This window comes from Chrysemys picta, chromosome 22 (genome assembly GCF_011386835.1).
Source record: "Chrysemys picta bellii isolate R12L10 chromosome 22, ASM1138683v2, whole genome shotgun sequence".
Taxonomy (NCBI): Eukaryota; Metazoa; Chordata; order Testudines; family Emydidae; genus Chrysemys; species Chrysemys picta.
This window is the reverse complement of record NC_088812.1, coordinates 5,629,046-5,643,604: the sequence shown is the minus strand read 5'-3', so window position 1 is coordinate 5,643,604 and position 14,559 is coordinate 5,629,046. Positions and strand designations below refer to the sequence as shown.

The 14,559-nt window shown below is 52.2% G+C and overlaps 1 protein-coding gene across 4 annotated transcripts in view; it reads left to right on the top strand.

Annotated features, from left to right (window-relative positions):
• LOC101953221 (adhesion G protein-coupled receptor E3-like) overlaps nt 1-14,559 on the top strand; it is a 31,318-nt gene that overhangs the window by 4,190 nt on the left and 12,569 nt on the right. For all 4 annotated transcript variants that reach the window (XM_065576106.1, XM_065576105.1, XM_065576108.1 and 1 more), the window contains exons 3-6: nt 4,257-4,394; nt 9,776-9,925; nt 12,584-12,727; nt 13,270-13,337. In XM_065576106.1, the coding sequence (XP_065432178.1) occupies nt 4,257-4,394; nt 9,776-9,925; nt 12,584-12,727; nt 13,270-13,337 (500 nt within the window). The remainder of the gene's footprint in view (nt 1-4,256; nt 4,395-9,775; nt 9,926-12,583; nt 12,728-13,269; nt 13,338-14,559) is intronic.

The following is a 14,559-nucleotide window of genomic DNA, read 5'->3' as shown; positions in this document are numbered from 1 at the left end:
ACCGCATGCCTAGTCTGAGCGGCGGAACAAGCTGTTGATTGATTCCCTCACTTCACGGGAATCTCCCTCAGAGATGTCCAGGAAACTCTTGCAGAGATACTGGGCAATCCACTGCCGGAGGGTCTTCGGCAGCGATGCTTTTTTTCTTGCCCCATTAACGGTAACTTTCCTTTGCCACTGTGCCGTCACAGGGGGGCAGGGGACGGACCATTACTGAACACAGGCGAGCCGCATAGGGGTCAGGGAGGAAGCCGCAGTCTTGGAGAAGACCCTCCCTTGATTCCCTGCTGACCTTCAGAAGCGAGATATCTTCCATAATGATCACATCCTGTGGAAAGTGTGGGGACAGGAATGATTATCAGGCCTCCCTACACTGCTGGCTCTCCCCAAGAGCCACGTGTCCAGTGTACAACAGGGTCTGAGAAGAGTGATTTACTCTGCCCCTTTCGGCTCATGTATGCTGGCTAGTTAGTGAGAGGTGTATGAGTACTGGCTGTGTTTTAAATCATTGTCTGTGTTGCAAACAATCCTGCTTCTGTAAAATGTTGCATTTAAACTTCAAAGAGATGGCCTTGGGAGACAAGCCAAGGTTCCCTCTTTGTTACTGGCAGCTCAACAGCTGTGCAGAGTTAGAAAGCGGCGAAGAAGAACTAAGGAGTACGTTCTGCTTGATGTTATGATGCTTTCTTCCGCTGAGAAACAGGAATTGAAAGAGTGGCGGGACAGCAAGAAGAGGGACTGAAAGGAGAATGTGGCATGTTAGAATGAAGCCACGGAGTGGCTCTTAAAGGTTATGGAGAGCCAAGCAGACACGCTGCAGGCAATATTAGCTCTTTAAACGGAGCTGTATGCTTCATAATATTTGTGAAGGGAAGGGTGAAAGCTTCACTCAGGTCCAGCTTCCCATAAAGGCAGCACCAGCGGGCTTTAAATGGTGAAAAGCACACTCAAAAGTCATTCTGCACTTGCTCAGCCTGTTGCTGAACCACTTCTTGCTTCTGTCAAGTTGCCCTGTGTATGGCTTCATAAGCCATGACTTTAAGGTGCAGGCTGGGTCTCCCAGGATCACAATGGGCATTTTGACTTCCCCTACACTTAGGGCCGGCTCCAGCTTTTTTGCCGCCCCAAGCGGCAGAAAAAAAAAGAGAAAAAAGAAAAATCCAATTGAGCTGCCGCCGAAGTGCCGCCGAAGAGGACAAGAGGGAGAGAAGGACCCACCACCGAATTCCCGCCGCAGACCGGATGTGCCGCCCCAATAACGGATGGACTGCCGCCCCTTTCTATTGGCTGCCCCAGGGACCTGCTTCCTTCGTTGGTTCCTGGAGCCGGCCCTGCCTAAAGTGATCTTCTGGTCCAGGAAGAAAGTTCCTGCGTGCAGCTTCCTGAACAGGCCAGTGTTCCAAAAGATGCGTGTGTCATGCACCTTTCCGTACCAGCCTGTGTTAATGTCTGTAAAATGCCCACAGTGATCCACAAGGGCCTGGAGAACCATTAAGAAATACCCCTTGAGATTAATGTACTCAGTAGCTATGTAGTCTGGAACTGGAATATGTGTGCCATCTATCGTCCCTCCGCAGTTAGAGAAGCCCAATTTGCAAAGCCATCCACGTCATAGACGTTGCCCAGAGCCACGATCTTCAGAGCAGGATGTGATTAATGGCCCCGCAGACTTCCGTCAACATGATTTCAACGGTCGACTTTCCCACTCCGAACTGGTTAGCAACTAATCAGTAGCAGTCTGAAGTAGCCAGCATCCACAGTGCAATCGCCACATGCATCTCCAACAGCAAGGCAGCTGTCATTGTTGTGTCCTTGCACCACAGGGCTGGCGAGACCTCATCACACAGTCCAATGATTGTGGCTTTCCTCATCTGAAAGTTCTGCAGCCACTGCTCGTCATCCCAAACATGCATCACGATGTGATCCCTCCAATCAGTGCTTGTTTCCTGAGTCCAAATGTGGCGTTCCACTCTGGTCAGCACCTCTGTGAATGCCAGAAACAATCTCGTATCGTAGCTACTATGCATGGTAAGATCAGTGTCGCACTCCTCTTGCCTTGGTAGTTTAAGGAATAACTCCACTGCCACTCATGTTGGTCAGAGCAAGCAGCGTACTGCTCAAGAGTTTGGGATCCTTTCCTTCAGCCCGAAGAGGCAGGGCACGCAATACACAAACTGTTGAAAGATGGCACCATGTGGGAACGGAAGCACAGGGATTGCTGGGATGCAAAGGAATGCATCACGGGGCATTGGGCCAGGACCCAGGACGCCCTGTGACGCCCTCCACTTTCCCACAACTCTTAGGGGTAGAAGAGAAAGAGGTGCTCTGTGGATCACTACAAATACCACTGCAAGTGCTACACGTGTGAACATGCTATTGTGCAGGCAGTTGACCGTGTGAACACACAACAGCAGTTTCCCTTCAGCAGTTTCTGAGTGGCGCTGTAACTCCCGGTGCTGTAGCTCTGCCAGTATAGACATGTCCTAAGAAACAAAGGAAAAGGTGGTGGGGAGGACTGAGCCCAGGCTGGAAAATATGTTTGTCCTGTGAAAGAAATATCTGGAGTTTTAGGCTGCAAGCAAGAGCAAAACAACATTCAGGGTGAGAAATTATTACTTGTAACCAATTTCCTTAGTGTATGAAGCTTAGTTTGAGTGTTGGTTTTATTTGCTCAGTAATCTGCTTTGATCTGTTTGCTATCTCTTATAATCACTTAAAATCCATCTTTTGTAGTTCATAAATTTGTTTTTGTTTTCTCTAAACCAGTTTGTGAAATTCACAACTGGGGGCAAAAAGCTGTGCAGATCGTCCTCGACATTGAGGGAGGAGAATTTCAATTAGCATACGCTGTACAGTTCTCTGTGCAGTGCAAGACAGTACAATTTTGGGTTTACTCTCCAGAGGGGATGTGCCCTTCAGTGCTGGGCAGTTACTCAGCTGAAAACCTTCCCAATCAGTATTGATTTCAGTGTCTGTGTCTTTCTGCAGCAGGGTGTGTCCCTACCTGTGGGTGTGCTAGAAGAGACTTGAGGGCCAGGCTGGTGGAAGGGGCGGGCTCAGTGGTACCTCTATACATCAGGTGGCACCACAGAGTGTTTCGGGATAATCCGTCACACCAGAATCTTCAGAACTGGAAAGAGTAAATGAGCAGAGCTCCACTGAAGTTAATGAGTGATGCCAGCTTACACACGCTGAGGATCTGGCCCTCTCTGTGTCTGAGGTTTAGTTCCTGTATGTTCATTTTTCCATTCCGTCACATCTCCTCTATTCACGGGGTTCTAGTCAGGGCCGGCTCCAGCTTTTTTGCTGCCCCGAGTGGCGAAGATGAAGAAAAAAAAAGACAAACCTGATAGAGCTGCCGCCGAAGTGCCGCCGAAGTGGTAGAGAGGGTTTGAAGGACCTGCCGCCGAAGTGCTGCCGCCGACTGAAGCGCATCGATTGAGTTGCCGCCAAAGTGCCGCTGAAGAGGACGAGAGGGACTGAAAGATCCGCCGCCGAATTGCCGCCGCAGACCCGGACATGCCGCCCTGCTAATGGACGGAGTGCCGCCCCTTTCTATTGGCCGCCCCAGGCACCTGCTTCCTTCTCTGGTGCCTGGAGCCGGCCCTGGTTCTAGTTTGCCACTAGACACACTGTCTTTTACATGATTCCTCATTCTGCCACATCTCACTGAGACACCTCCAAATGGTGTCGCTAGGCCTCACCCTGTACTCAAGGGTTGGTGGCGCAGACAGCAGTAACTGGAGGACTAGCAGGCTGGCCGAGTGGGGGTGGGGTGGGATTCAGATGTATTGGCACAGCTCTGCCTGGGTGCGGAGCTCAGGATCGGGATCGAGATTGAGGGGCAGCACAGTGACGGTGGTTGGGAGGGAATCACAGCACTAGAATAGCTGGGGTTGTGGGTCAGGATTAAGGGGCATCAGCAGAGCGGTGGAAATGAGGATGCCGAGGACAGAAATGTGGGGTTGGGGCTGTGGGTCAGGATACAGACCATTTGCCTGCCTATGTTACACCTGGCTTTAGCTGGTGCTGGGAGCCCCTCACCTCTGTGGGGGCAAAAGCTGCTGACCATGTTCACCAATGAACGGAGACTGGTTGCTCTCAGCCTGTGAGGCTGATGAGCGAGTAGGAGATTTTGGCTGCCGAAGAGCTGTTGGGAGCGCATGAGAAAGGGCCCACGGGGAGTGAGAAAAATCTGGGGAACAGGACAAATAGTGCAGGGCAGCTCATTCTCACCTGCTTTCCATTCCCATCAGGTACCACTGAGGACTGCAACAACAAGATCGCATGCCCTTCAAACGCCAAGTGTGTGAACAACACCCACTGCACCTGCCTGGATGGATTCCAGCCGAGTGGGAATCGCGTCTTCACCAATCTTAAGGAAACCTGCAACGGTAACGGGGCTCCCCGTCCTACCCCAGACAGATCACACACTCAGGGAGTGTGCAATGCCTGGGGGAACAAGTGAGGGGGCTGAGCAGTCGGTCACTAGTATTTAACAACCCCCCAGCGGGCCCATCTGGATGGACGGGATTTCCCCCCAGGGAGGCAGAGCTCTGGGGAGGGTTTTCATTACAACTACATCCAGATTGACAGGCAGCTACATTTGGGCCTCTCTATTGGTGTAGGATTCTGCTAGGTGCTGAGCATGTCCTGAGGGCTACTGGGAGTTGAGGTTGGTTGCCAGCACCCTTTAGAGGTGATCAGCACCTTGTAGGAGTAGGACCAGTGCCAGGCAATACAACCAAAGACATTGCCTAACTAGGGTGTGGCTTTCAAACTGCCTCGGTGACTTCGGAGGAGAGCTGTGCGCACAGCAGAGTGTTTGGGGCGCTGGCCAATCTGAGAAGGAAATTATTTTGGATCCACCTGAAATGAAAATGTTTTGATATTCCCAGCAAAAGAGAAAATCAGGAAAAAATGGTTGCAGGTCAAATGAAATGTTTTCTTTCCATTTTGGCCATTTTCGAGTGCTTATTAATGAAAAGCAATTTGGAAGCACTGTGAGGCGGTGCTGTTTCTCCCCCACTCCCACATGCTGTAGCTTTGGTTTTTGAGCACTTCGCTGGGATGTGGGAGGGCCTGATTTAAGTCCCCCTTTACCTGAATTGGAGCAGGAGTTGGAGCTTGGGTCTCCCACACTGCAGGAGTAGAGTAGTCTGGGGTGGCTCTCGCTCACTATCTCCTGCTGAAGCGGTTCCAGTCACAGAGACACGTCAAAATCCCCCTGCAATATCCTCGCCTCACTCCCCCCGGTTACTAAGGAACATTGAGGAGAGGGAGGCCATGTTCCTAGGGCAGCCCTGGAAAGGGGACGGGACATGTGCACCAGTGTGTTATCCCTGAGGGCACTGGCAGAGGCAAGGAATCCGGCTGAAAAGCTCCATTTGGCATTCCCACAACAGTCACCCTGTGATGACAAATGTTGCTGGATACCATAGGCATCAACTCCATGGGTGATCTGGCGCTGGAGAACTCACAGAAAAAAATAGTGGGTGCTCAACACCCACCTGCCACAGCTGTATGGCAGCTGGGGGAGGCGCTTGGGGTGGGCGGAGAGCAGCGAGCAGTGGGGGAATCCGGGGAGAGGTTGGAGAGGAGGTGGGAAGAGTTCGTTCAAGGGTGGGGCCTTGGGGTGGAGCGGGGTTGAAGCACCCTGGGGAAAAATAAAAGCCAGTGCCTATGCTGGATACTTCGGGACAATTCATAGTGAAATAGAGTAGGTCATCCCATCAGGCAACAGGAATTACACTGTATGACTAAGTGACAAATTGCTTGAACATAAGGACATATGAACTGCCATCCTGGGCCAGACCATCTAGCCCAGTATCCTGTCTTCCGACAGTGGCCAATGCCAGGTGCTTCAGAGGGAATGAACACAACAGGTAATATTCAGGTGATCCATCCCGTCGCCCATTCTAAGCTTCTGGCAAACAGAGGCTAGGGGCACTTCAGAGCATGGTTTCACATCTCTGCCCATCCTGGCTAATAGCCATTGAGGGACCTATCCTCCATGAACTTATCTAGTTCTTTTTTGAGCCCTGTTATAATCTTATAGTGTTGTAGCCTGGTGTTACTGGTTTGAGAAAAACCTACCAGCTAAGATTTGTTCACAGGAACCATGTGGGGAGTGATTGCAAATAACAACCAAATTGGAAATATCTCACACCAGTCAGGGATAATTAGTGACCCATGAAGGGTTCTACTGTGACCTCACGGGGGAGTTTGTTTAGTGTCACGGTGTTATGCTTATAAGAAGAACACTGAATCTTTTAAAAGGGGGATAAGGCAATACGCCGCGTTAACTGAGAGTACAATTTAAGCATTAAAATCGGCATATGCTTCCATTCACACACACAGCAAAAGGTTCTGCTGCTGTATCTTATAGTTACCAATCCTTAGTCTTGCTCAGTCAGTTCCAGTGGCCAGCTGAAACTGCACACGAGGGGGCGGGGAGCTGGGCCTCTGTCAAATGCATACGAAGCTCTGATGTTGATGCAGAATGAACCCAAAGTCATAGAATCGTAGAAGATATGGGTTGAGACCTCAGGAGACCTTCGTCTGGGATGTGCCCTGATCGCAATGAGTTTTCAAAGATAACGGCCAATGGCTCTGCAATCACATCAGCCAATCCCCTCAGCACCCTCAGATGCATTAGATCTGGACCCATGGACTTGTGCATGTCCAGCTTTTCGAAATAGTCCTTAACCTGTTCTTTCACCACTGAGGGCTGCTCAGGACAGCAGTGTGGGAGCTGACCTTGTCTGTGAAGACCGAGGCAAAAAAAGCATTGGGTACGTCAGCTTTTTCCACATCATCTGTCACTAGGTTGCCTCCCCCATTCATTAAGGGTCCCGCACTTTCCCTGACCTTTTTCTTGTTGCTAACATACCTGTAGAAACCCATGGCAATACACCCTTCTTTTATAGTGATACGTTCCCATACAAGTCTGTGAATCTTGCTGTGTCACAGCGAAGCTGTTGATCACAAGATATTCAAGGGTGCTCTTAATCAGCATTATTCAGAGTTATTACCAGGAGGATCCACACTGCAGCTGTGTCTTATCTCGTCCCTCTGGCTCAACTCCTAATCTTGTCCTTGGGGTGTATGCCTTTGCTTTAGGGTCATCAATCTGCCATCTGGGTGGTTCTGATTCTAAAGTTGGTGCCTCTGGACTCCTCCACTCCCCTCTCGACCATCTGACCCATCAGTACTGGCACCTCCTGTCTCTTCTCTGTTTATCAGCATGCCATACAGTCTTCACTCACACACAAAACAATAAATGACTTTAAAGGCAAGAATTACATCCATAAAACTTCTTTCCTTCTAAGAACAATCATTAACACAATCCGCAAAGAATAAACCCAGAATAATTTCTGGGGATTACATGGATGAGAAGCTGGATATGAGTCAGCATTGTGCCCTTGTTGCCAAGAAGGCTAATGGCATATTGGGAGGCATTAGTAGGAGCATTGCCAGCAGATCGAGGGACGTGATCATTCCCCTCTATTCAGCACTGGTGAGACCACATCTGGAGTACTGCATCCAGGTTTGGGCCCCCCACTACAGAAATGATGTGGACAAATTGGAGAGAGGTCAGCGGCGGGCAACGAAAATGATCAGGGGGCTGGGGCACATGACTTATGAGGAGAAGCTGAGGAAACTGGGCTTGTTTAGTCTGCAGAAGAGAAGAATGAGGGGGGATTTGATAGCTGCTTTCAACTATCTGAAAGAGGGTTCCAAAGAGGATGGATCTAGACTGTTCTCAGTGGTACCAGATGACAGAACAAGGAGTAATGGTCTCAAGTTGCAGTGGGGGAGGTTTATGTTGGATATTAGGAAAAACTTTTTCACTAGGAGAGTGGTGAAGTACTGGAATGGCTTACCTAGGGAGATGGTGGAATCTCCTTCCTTAGAGGTTTTTAAGATCAGGCTTGACAAAGCCCTGGCTGGGATGATTTAGTTGGGGATTGGTCCTGCTTTGAGCAGGGAGTTGGACTAGATGACCTCCTGAGGTCCCTTCCAACCCTGATATTCTATGATTCTATGATCATGATCATCTAGTCTGATCTCCTGCTCATCAAAGGCCACAGAAACTCACCCACCCATGCCTGTAATAGACCTCAAACCTCTGGCTGAGTTACTGATGTCCTCAAATCATGGTTTAAAGACTTCAAGTTACAGAGAATTCACCATTTACACTAGTTTAAACTTGCAAGTGACCCATGCCCCATGCTGCAGAGGAAGGTGAACCCTCCCCTCCCCCCGGGTCTTGGCCAGTCTGACTAAGGGGAAAATTTCTTCCTGACCCCAATGAGACCCTGACCCCAGTGAGACCCTGAGCATGTGGGCAAGAGCCAACAAGCAACTACCTAGGAAAGAATCCTCTGTAGTAACTCAGAGCCCTCCCTATCTAGTGTCCCATCTCCAGCCATTGGGGATTTTTGCTATGCCAGTCGCCGATGGGCCACATGCCATTGTAGGCAGTCCCATCACACCATCCCCTCCATAAATGTATCAAGCTCAGTCTTGCAGCCAGTTAGATTTTTTGCCCCCACTGCTCCCCTTGGAAGGCTGGTCCAGAATTTACTTCTGCATCTCTGGGTCTCCGCAGTAAGTCAACAACCTTTTCCCACCACCTAGTTAACACTGCAGCATTTAGGAGAAACTGAGGCATGCACAATATTCATACAAAATATTATGAAACTTCCCACTCCGTCACAGGGAATACAAGTCTGACCCTGGGAAGGAGAACTTCACAAATGCAGGTGAGAAAGAACACCTGGTGGGGTAAGGGCCCCCTGTCGCTGCCCTCTGTCTGTCTGAAAATCCACATGCTTGCTGCACGGCTGGCTCTGAATTAACAGTATGCCTTGTCCAGGGTGCATCCCAGTTTGGTGGGATAGTCCTAGCTGGTTCTGTGGAAATCTGCAGAGGTGGTCCAAATGGCCGTTTTAGCTAAAAGAAATGCTGCTTTTGTGGACAATGTTTGTTTCTTTTGAAATGTGTTTAAGATAATGTTTTGCCTCCCCCCATCCCCCATGTGTTTTCCAAAGAAAGAAAGAAAGGAAGTGGGGGAACCCTGTAAAAACAACCCCCCTCTTTTTTTTAGTTTCCACTAAACCACTTAGTCTTTCTGTCCAGCTCTAGCCGTAAAGGCTTGTTCAGGGGTCTCATTAGAGCCAGCCTGCTGCGGTGAATAAGAGGCGAATTAGGCAGGGAGCTTTAAACCATGTGATGCTGTTTTCCTCATCACAGACCCAGTCCTGACAATAGTGGGCACAAAGCCAGTGGACAGGGCAAACCAATGGCCTCGCTGCCCTGCCTTGTTCCCCAGTCCCATGGAGCAGGTAGCATGCACGTGAAGGGCAGCTGACCTTCGCTGTCAGTTCTGTGTCAGACTGGAGGGGGTCTCTGCTCCGACCGGGGTCGCTCAGCAATCTGGATGCCATCCCATGACTCCCTGCAATCCCCCTCCCTCACACTGGAGCAGCAGAGAGGGGCTGATACCTGCCCTGTAGCAGGATCCTGGTTCCCAAAGCTGTTATCCCAGGGCATTCTGCCTCCTGCACAACACCCCAGCACTGGCTGCACCTCCCCTGACTTCCCAGCAGTTTTCATTGTCTTCAGACCAGGGGAAGTCCCTCTGGGTCCTTTTTCAGTGACTTCTCAGGGCCCCAGACCCCTGGGTTCCATATGCCGGGTCAGTGCAGGTGAGTGGTAAAGAGGAATGTCTCTGTGCTGGGAATGAACAGGGCTCTCCTCTGTGTTACAGATATTGATGAGTGTCTGGGGCTGATGGTCTGTGGAAACTTCACCAAATGCCACAATTTTCCAGGAAGTTACTACTGTTCTTGTAGGGATGGATATGAGTCTGATCCCGGGAAAGAGAACTTCGTCCCTGCGAGTGAGAACACCTGCCGGGGTAAGAACCCTCTGTCATTCACCTCCTCCCGGCTGAGAAGCCCCACGCTCTCTGCATGGCCGACTCTGAATTATCACTGTGCTTTGTCTAGGCTGCCTCCCAATTGGGTGGGACAATCCTGTGGAAACCAGGGCTTCCCCAGGGAGTTCATTAGAACCAGCCAGCTGGGATGAATCAGAGGAGCATTAGGCCCCTTGGACTAGACTCGGCCCTTGGTTATACTGGTGTAAAATCCAAAGCAGCCTTAATTACTCTAATAGTGTCTCCAGATTTACCCCAGTGTGAGAGCAGAATCTGGACCCACCAGGAGGGGGCCTAGGCTTTGGGGCGCCCTCCTGTGTGAACTTAAGCCACCAAGAAAGTTTCCTCTCAAGTGGGAGCCCCTCCTGGCTATCAGATGTGTTGGGCCTTCCCAGCTCACAGTAACTACGGTGCCCAGCACCTGTGACTGTCAGGCCAGGCCCGTTAGACTCTGGTGGCTTCCTCCCACGTGAACTCAGAGTGGTGCCTGCTCCTGGTCATGGACTGCGGGAGGGTCTGCACAGGCAGGGAACAGAGAGGGCACTGGTCAAGTCCTCTGGGTGGGAAGCTCTGTGTCACCAACCCCAGGAGTTCAGAGATCATGAGTCAGACCCCCAAAATCAGCAGATTGACCCCAAAGTTGTGGGATATTTTTTTCTTCAAAATAGATCAGGCCTGCACAACTCGTAAAGCAGAGAGGGCCATATTACTCCAAAGAAAACAGCTGAGGGCCGAACCCTCCCAGCCCTGCCGAACCCCCCCCCCCCCACCAACACCACCGGAAAACGCCCCCCAGTGCCTCCCAGCCCCCCTGAAACACAACACCTCCCCCAGCACTCCCAAAACACCCCCCCCAGCGCCGCCTGCCCTGTGGAAAAAACCCTCCTTCCCCTGCACCGCCCTGCTGAAACAGCAGTATTGAACCTTGGTAATATGTTATAGCTGGCCCCTAAAGTAGTATAATTAAGGTAAAAGAAAAATGTCTTTTTGCTAGAAGTAGAATAAGATCTTCCCCCTACTTTGTAATCAATTGTCCCCTTGAATAAATGAGGTGTGAGTGAGGTAGGCATGGAAGGCAGCACCTCCAGACAGCTGCAACCCTTGGAGAGGGGATGGGAGCCAGACCAGATCAGTAGAACAGGTCAGCCACTGACTCGCTGCTCGCCTCCTCACCCCCCGCCACTGCCCGCCCGCTCGCCTTCTCAGCCCTCCCCCCCCCCGGCTCGCCTCCTCACCCCCCCGCCACTGCCCGCCCGCTCGCCTTCTCAGCCCTCCTCCCCCCCGGCTCGCCTCCTCACCCCCCGCCACTGCCCGCCCGCTCGCCTCCTCAGCCCCCCCCGCTGCCGGCTCACCTGCCCCCCCGCCACTGCCTGCCCGCTCGCCTCCTCAGCCCCCCTGCCATTGCCTGCCCGCTCGCCTCCTCAGCCCCCCCCCGCTGCCGGCTCACCTGCCCCCCCGCCACTGCCCGCCCACTCGCCTTCTCATCCCTCCTCCCCCCCGGCTCGCCTACTCACCCCCCACCACTGCCCGCCCGCTCGCCTCCTCAGCCCCCTGGCTCACTTACTCACCCCCGCCACTGCCTGCCCGCTCATCTTCTTAGCCCTCCTCCCCCCCGGCTCACCTACTCACCCCCCACCACTGCCCGCCCGCTCGCCTCCTCAACCCCCCTGGCTCACTTACTCACCCCCTGCCACTGCCCGCCCACTCGTCTTCTTAGCCCTCCTCCCCCCCCGGCTCACCTACTCACCCCCCACCACTGCCCGCCTGCTCGCCTCCTCAGCCCCCTGGCTCACTTACTCACCCCCCGCCACTGCCTGCCCGCTCATCTTCTTAGCCCTCCTCCCCCCCCGGCTCACCTATTCACCCCCCGCCACTGCCTGCCCGCTCGCCTCCTCAGCCCCCTGGCTCACCTACTCACCCCCCACCATTGCCCACCCGCTCGCCTCCTCAGCCCCCTGGCTCACTTACTCACCCCCCGCCACTGCCTGCCCGCTCATCTTCTTAGCCCTCCTCCCCCCCGGCTCACCTACTCACCCCCCGCCACTGCCTGCCCGCTCACCTCCTCAGCAAGCCCCTCCCCCCGCCGCCGGCTCAGCTGCCCCCCGCCACTGCCCGCCCGCTTGCCTCCTTAGCCCCCCACCCCTCCAGCTCACCTACTCACCCCCCCGCCACTGCCTGCCCGCTCGCCTCCTCAGCCCCCTGGCTCACCTACTCACCCCCCACCACTGCCCACCCGCTCGCCTCCTCAGCCCCCTGGCTCACTTACTCACCCCCCGCCACTGCCTGCCCGCTCATCTTCTTAGCCCCCCACCCCTCCAGCTCACCTACTCACCCCCCCGCCACTGCCCGCCCACTCGCCTACTCAGCCCCCCTCCCTCACCCGCCGCTTGCCTACTCACCCCCCACATGCCGCACAGTGACCCCCCGCAGGCCGCAGGCCGCCCCCGGGCCGCATGTTGTGCAGGCCCGATCAAGAGGATAACAGCTTACTATTGCTGCCTGGCAATGGATTACTCCTTTAAAATACACCTCACTGTGGTGCTGGAAGTCCCAGGTTCAAAACCCTGCAGACAACCCCTCCATGGTCAGAGATTCAAAACAGCTTCTCAATGGGGCCTCTCTGATTTCCCTTTCCAGGTGTTAATGAATGTCTCAGATTCCCTGGCACCTGTGGCCCAGGAGCCCAGTGTGAGAACACCAACGGGAGTTACCAGTGTGCCTGCCCAGCCGGCCACATCCCTTCCACTGGGAGCTGGGTCCAGAACCAAACCACGTGTAAAGGTGGGTTCTCCCCAGCGGGCAGAGGTGTCTGTACCCAGCAAGTCTCTCTGCAGAATAGATGGAAACACATCAAGAAGTCTTGGAGGCAGGCAGGGGGCACCCAGCTCCTCCCCCTGCCCTCACACTCAGGGTGCCCCTCTAGTGCTGATGCACAGACTCAGGGCTGCCAACGTCCCTGTGTTTGTAGGAGGAATGCCTGCAAATTAATCCAGTCACTTTGGAACACACTCAGATCAGCTAGAGGGTGGCAGAATCCCAGGAGCATGGGTCGGGGGAGAGAAGCGGGGGACAGGGGCAGGAGGGACAGGCAAAACACAGTGAAAATGGAGGGGAGAGAGAGACACAGAGTGAGATGGGGAGGAAGAGAGGGGTTTGGTAGCAGCCGCATGTTTAACTATTGGCAGCGCAAGCCTGGCATGTGGACAGAGAGCAGCCATCGGGGCGGGGAAGAGAAGGGGATTTTCCCCCAGGCAGGAGTGAGTTGAGATGAAAATCTGATATGAAAGCTCTAACGTCTGCTCCTCTCTTCCCATCGCTCCAAGCCCCCAGCATTAACTGCAGTTCTGAGTTCGAGGGAATCAAAGAGACGTGCAGGAATTTCTCTCTGCCGGTATGTTTGAACCCATCATTCATTTGTTGGGGATTTTGCCCTGTGTTTTGTACCACCAATATGGAAATTCCCAGACAAAAACCTTTGCTGTTGGCATTACGGTGACCTCTGTAAACCCCATCCAAGATCAGGGCAATTCTGTGTTTGTTCCTTTCATCGCTGGGACTCGATCCTCCTCATCCTTTTAGGCTCGTCCCATCTACATGCGATCAGCTATTCAAGTCCTTCTCCATTCTAGTTTGTCTTGAAGCAATTCCTCAGAAAATCTGCAGCTTATCAAATCCTTTTGTATGACAGCCACCCATGTAGTTTGGGGTCTCCCACTCCTCTTATGTTCTGCATCTAAGTTTAGCACCTTGTGTCCTGTTTTTAATTCTGACCTTCTTGTCACACGCCCACACCATATGAGCCTAGTTCTCTCAGGTTCTCCATAATTGGTTCTACTTTCACTCTTTCCCTAATTCGCTCATGTCAAACATCGTCCATCTTTGTAACTCCAAGCATCCATCTTAACATTTTCACTTCCTCTGTCTTCAAGAATAGCCCCTGGCTCTTCCTCAGTCCCTGGCTTTCAGAGCCATACAAAAGTGCAGCCTGATCAATGTCCTCTAGATCTTACTTTTTTGTTTGACAGGTGTTCGCCTATCACAGAGCACACCCTCGCTTCTCTCCCTTTACTCCGTGCCTTTCATAGTCTGCTTATAAGTTTTTTTGTTGAGTTCATCATTTTCCTGTACTATCATAGAATTGTAGGAATGGAAGAGACCTCGAGAGGCCATCTAGTCCAGTTCCATGCACTCATGGCAGGACTAAGTATTATCTAGACCATCCCTGACAGGTGTTTGTCTAACCTGCTTTTAAAAATCTCCAGTGATGGATTCCACAACCTCCCTAGGTAATTTATTCCACTTCTTAACTATCCTGACAGGAAAGTTTTCCTAATGTTCAATTTAAACTGCCGTTGCTGCAATTTAAGCCCATTGTTTCTTGTCCTATTATCACAGGTTAAGGAGAACAATTCTTTCCCCTCCTTCTTGTAACAACCTTTTATTTACTTGAAAACTGTTATCATGTCCCTTCTTAGTCTTGTCTTTTCCAGACTAGACCCACATTTTTTAAAATCTTTCCTCATAGGTCATGTTTTGTAGACCATTAATAATTTTTGTTGCTCTTCTCTGGACTTGCTCCAATTTGTCTACATCCTTCTTGAAATGTGGCGCCA